General features: G+C 39.2%; 1 protein-coding gene across 1 annotated transcript; it reads left to right on the top strand.

Moving 5' to 3' along the window:
* Positions 1 to 1,244: 1,244 nt before the first annotated feature.
* Positions 1,245 to 4,110, top strand: hoxa10b (homeobox A10b). The gene is made up of 2 exons (XM_062064200.1): positions 1,245 to 2,195; positions 3,716 to 4,110. Exons 1-2 carry the CDS (start codon positions 1,439 to 1,441, stop codon positions 3,988 to 3,990), a joined length of 1,032 nt encoding a protein of 343 aa, XP_061920184.1. The 5' UTR covers positions 1,245 to 1,438; the 3' UTR covers positions 3,991 to 4,110.
* Positions 4,111 to 4,440: the final 330 nt, after the last annotated feature.

Genomic DNA, 4,440 nt, shown 5'->3' with positions numbered 1-4,440 from the left:
ATATATATATATATATATATATATATATATATATATATATATATATATATATATATATATATATATATATATATATATATATATATATATATATATATATATATATATATACATATATATACATATATATATATATAAAGCAAACCAGTATCAGGTATTTTTTTTAAAGAACATTTAAGTTTTGTTAAACCCACATAACTTAATGAATAATCAAATGTATTTTCAATATATAAAAGCACCTCTCTGGATTTTAAAGACTGTCTTCTTTAAAAACAAAAAAACAAGTGCATATTAATGAGGTGATTAAAAAAAACCTAATTAAAATATATTTTAGAAAATCAAAACAGGTTAAACTATAATTAAGTTATATATTTATATATATAACCAGTAACAGGTTAACATTTATTTTTATTTTTATACAATTTTAATTTTTAATAAACTCGCATAACCTAATGAATAATCAGATGTATGTTTGATAAAACATAGAAAAAAAATAAAACATTTCAAAGGACCTTTCTCAACTTTTAAATGACTTTGGTCTTAAAAAAAATGACGGATATTATTAAGGGAATTTAAAAATAAAAAATAAAATTAAAAGATATTTTTAAAAATCCAAACACGTTAATTTATTTTTAAAGAACATTCTAATCTTAATAAATAATGAGATGCATATTTAATAGAACATTTAACGAAATCTAATCATTTGAATTTTCTAATTAAATGGTGCATATTTGGAGACCTACAAAAAGCGAACACTGTGTTCTAATTTAATTGAAGCATGCACACTGGTTAGATATATGGAATACATGTCGACCTTTCAAAATAAAATATAGTCATTTTCAGAAATGCATTCAAGCAGGTTGTTCAATACTGAAATGTGTGTAATGGGACATTAAAACTAATATTAATGTCAAAATGGATTTCTCGTTCTTTTCTGCAAATGTGACCTTTTTAGTGTCGAGAGTGCAGCTTTGCAGTAAAAGGTTCAGGTCTGATGCGGGTTTAATGCTGCTGAGCTTAAACGCCAGCCCCCGAACGTTGGAAATGACGCGCTGGGGGTCAAGACAGAAAAGAGTCCATGGAGGACCTTTTGGACACATGATGCACCTTTACTGCGCCTCCTTTTTTACAATGCTGTAAAAGCGGCCATAAAGCACGGCTTCATTTTTACATGACTCTCTGCAGCTTGCTGAAATGATGCTGCTGCGTGTGCTCGTCATTCCGCCGATATTTTTTATTTTTTACCCACAATCCCCTGCGGAGGCGAAAACCTTCCTCTCCTGGCACTTTTCTTGACTTGAACCTAAAAGAAAATCTACGACGCGGGGCTGGTCGGAGTGGGCGGAGCCTAACGCGGCCGCCCGCTGTTTTAATTGGCTGCAGGCTGCACGGAGAAGCGTGAGTATCGGTAATTATTCAGCGATGTTTTGCACAAGAAATGTCGGCCAGAAAGGGCGATCTTCACCCGGCGTCCGATTTTAGCAGCGCCATGACATGTCCCAACAACCAGGCTGCGAACCCCTTTTTCGTGGACTCCCTGATCAACGTGAGGGGCGACGGAGGGGCTTATTACCACAGCAACGGCGTGTACTTACCACCGGAATACTCATACGGGGGAGCGTCCTGTTTCCCCGGGATCGGCAAGCGCTGCACGGAGGGGAGCGCGCCGGGCGCCATGCCGCCTCCTGCGGCGCATTACGCACCGGGGATGGACGCATGGCTGGAGGCGTCCCGGTCCTGCAGGGTGGAGCAGCAACACATGCCCCAGCAGTGCGCCTTCTCCGCCGCCGTCAAGGAGGAGAACAATTACTGCCTTTACGAGGCGGAGAAATGCCCCAAAGGAGCCTCGGTGGAGGACATCCCCTTCCCCGGTGTCTCCTGCCCGGCTACGGGCGGAAGCACCGTGCCCGTCCCCAGCTACTTCCGCCTCTCCCAGACCTACACGTCGTCCTCCAGGCTTTATCACGACCCCCAGCCGAGCGTGACCAGCTTCACCCCGCATAGACCTCCGCAGCCTCCCCTTACCGCAGAGCCCGGGCTGCAGCGGGAGAGCCTGGAGGAGGCGCCCGCGTCCGAGCCGCACATCCCGGCCAGGGAGGAGGAGGACAGTCGGCTCTCACCCGAGGGCTCGTCGTCGTCATCCCCGGAGCTGGTGGAGGCTTGCGGTGTGGAGTGTGCAGAAAAGCCCATTAAAGGTGAACAAGTGCAAAAGAGCAACAAATAAAAATAAAAAAAGGCTGTATTTGGAGACCCAGCCATGCCCACAAGGCAGCCTTTGATAAACACGCCACAGAGTGGGATTGTTTCACGCTGATGTCCTCGTTTCCTCTTTTGCCTCCGACACATGCAGACCTGCCTTGTTAAAGCAGTTTTATGTCTTTATGGAGAACAGGGATGATAGGGGCTGCGGGGTCTCGTTGGTGCAGAAAATGCACCTCTTTTGTGAAAGTCAACAGAAATATAGATGCATGTTTGACACGTGCTGTACGTGGTGGATGCATATAACGAGTCTGCATGTGCAATTTTTTTTTGCACGTATGCAGTTGAACATAACATGCATACCACATGTGAGCATATTATTATGAGAGAGATGGATATTTGTTGATACATTTTGGGGGAAGGGGGGTGGGGGGGAAACAACCCTATGCAAGACACAAATGTCCACTGCAGAGTGGGTTTTAAATAAGTAGACTTTTATGCTCCAATTGCTTCAGATTTAGTAATTTTTTTGTGCTTCTTATATTTTTATTCTTTTTAAATATTTTTCGTAGCATATTGACTGTATACTGCTGGAGCTTAAGGATACACTGCAGAGGACGATTGTTTTTGTGTATTCTCTAATTGCTTTAAAATAAAAGAAACTTTTATACATTTTGAAATTTTTTAATTGCTATTATTTTTGTTACACTTTTCGTTTCTTCTGATTTCATTTACATGTTTTATTCGTATTTGTATTCCTTTTCTTAGCCCATATTGTCTGTATATTCTTGTAGCAAGGGCTCTATGCAGAGGACGACGTTTTGTTTTTGTTTTTTTATTAATGTGCACGTTTTTGCTGCGATTGCTTTTTTTTTTTTTAGAAAAAAAAATATATCATCAATATCTTATACAATTTCGTGTTGCTATTTTGTTACACTTTTAGTTTTTTATTGTATTTATTAGAGTTGTTAATGCATGTGTGCAACATATAGTTCTATATTACAGTATATTTGAGCATGTTATAAAGAGAGTGCAGTGGAGTTATACATGTTGTGTAAAAAAAAAAGCAAAACACAAATGGCCACTGCAGAGGATCATGTTTTTTTTGTTTTTTTTCCATTTTTATAAAAAAAACTACTAAATAAATTACTTCAGTTAAAAAAGAAAATATTATTATTGTAGCTATTATTATTATTATTATTATATTTTTCTGTTACACTTTTTGCTTATTTTAATTTTATTTGCTTTTGTTATTATTACATGTATTCTTTTTGGTAGCCCATATGTGTGTGGGCTGTAGTAGAGGCTTCATAAAGTATCTGTAAGTGCAAAATGTTGTCAGCATTTTACAAGCACAAATAAAAGGAAAATAAAGTAGGAGCACACGGATTTAAGTAAGTAGAAATCTGCAGTTAAAAGTAAATCTGCATTCCAAAATGGAGCATTTGTCATCTTGGTCCATGTGAAGGTGTGCACACCTGTTGGCTGACATTGCAACATGTCTTTGTGCTTGCAGAAGAAGGCACCACAGAAAGTCCTGCCAGCTGGTTGACTGCAAAGAGCGGCAGGAAGAAGCGATGTCCTTACACCAAACACCAGACTCTGGAGCTGGAGAAGGAGTTCCTCTTCAACATGTACTTAACCAGGGAGCGTCGCTTGGAGATCAGCCGCAGTGTGCACCTCACCGACAGGCAAGTGAAAATCTGGTTCCAAAACAGGAGGATGAAACTGAAAAAAATGAGTCGGGAAAATAGGATCCGGGAGCTGTCCGGCACTTATGGTTTCTCCTGACTGACCTCAAGCTCCATCCATGGTGCAAACTGTGACAATGAACAGGACATTATAATGCTAACTTATTCTTAAATGTTTATTATTTCAGCTTTTATTCGTCGTCGACATGTGTATTTATATGGCATTTGTGCCCCTTGTGTTTGAACTGTACACATGTTGTGACCACAACTGTCAGTTTGTACATATAATAATAATAATAACGATAATAATGTAAAGTGAAACCATGTGCATGCATATACCTGAGGTGTTACATTTGCATTGATAGTCCAAGATGTATTGAATATTTGCACACAATTTTGCTGGTCAAATTAATAAAAGCAAACTCCCTATTCATTGACACATATGTCTTCATTGCCACTGTAGGGTGCTAAAGTGCTACAATGCTAAATTGGGATGTGTGCAGCGTAAGGTTAAAGTTGTGTGTGCACATATAGTGACACCACTCTTTGC

This window comes from Entelurus aequoreus, linkage group LG11 (genome assembly GCF_033978785.1).
Source record: "Entelurus aequoreus isolate RoL-2023_Sb linkage group LG11, RoL_Eaeq_v1.1, whole genome shotgun sequence".
In the NCBI taxonomy this organism is placed as follows: domain Eukaryota; kingdom Metazoa; phylum Chordata; class Actinopteri; order Syngnathiformes; family Syngnathidae; genus Entelurus; species Entelurus aequoreus.
This window is presented reverse-complemented; position numbering and strand designations above follow the sequence as displayed.

What these genes read in the sequence shown, in the direction of transcription:
- hoxa10b (XM_062064200.1), top strand. Translation starts at nt 1,439, where the DNA reads ATGTCGGCCAGAAAGGGCGATCTTCACCCGGCGTCCGATTTTAGCAGC. An exon ending in TGCAGAAAAGCCCATTAAAG is followed by an intron (nt 2,196 to 3,715) that starts GTGAACAAGTGC and finishes TTGTGCTTGCAG; the next exon opens with AAGAAGGCACCACAGAAAGT.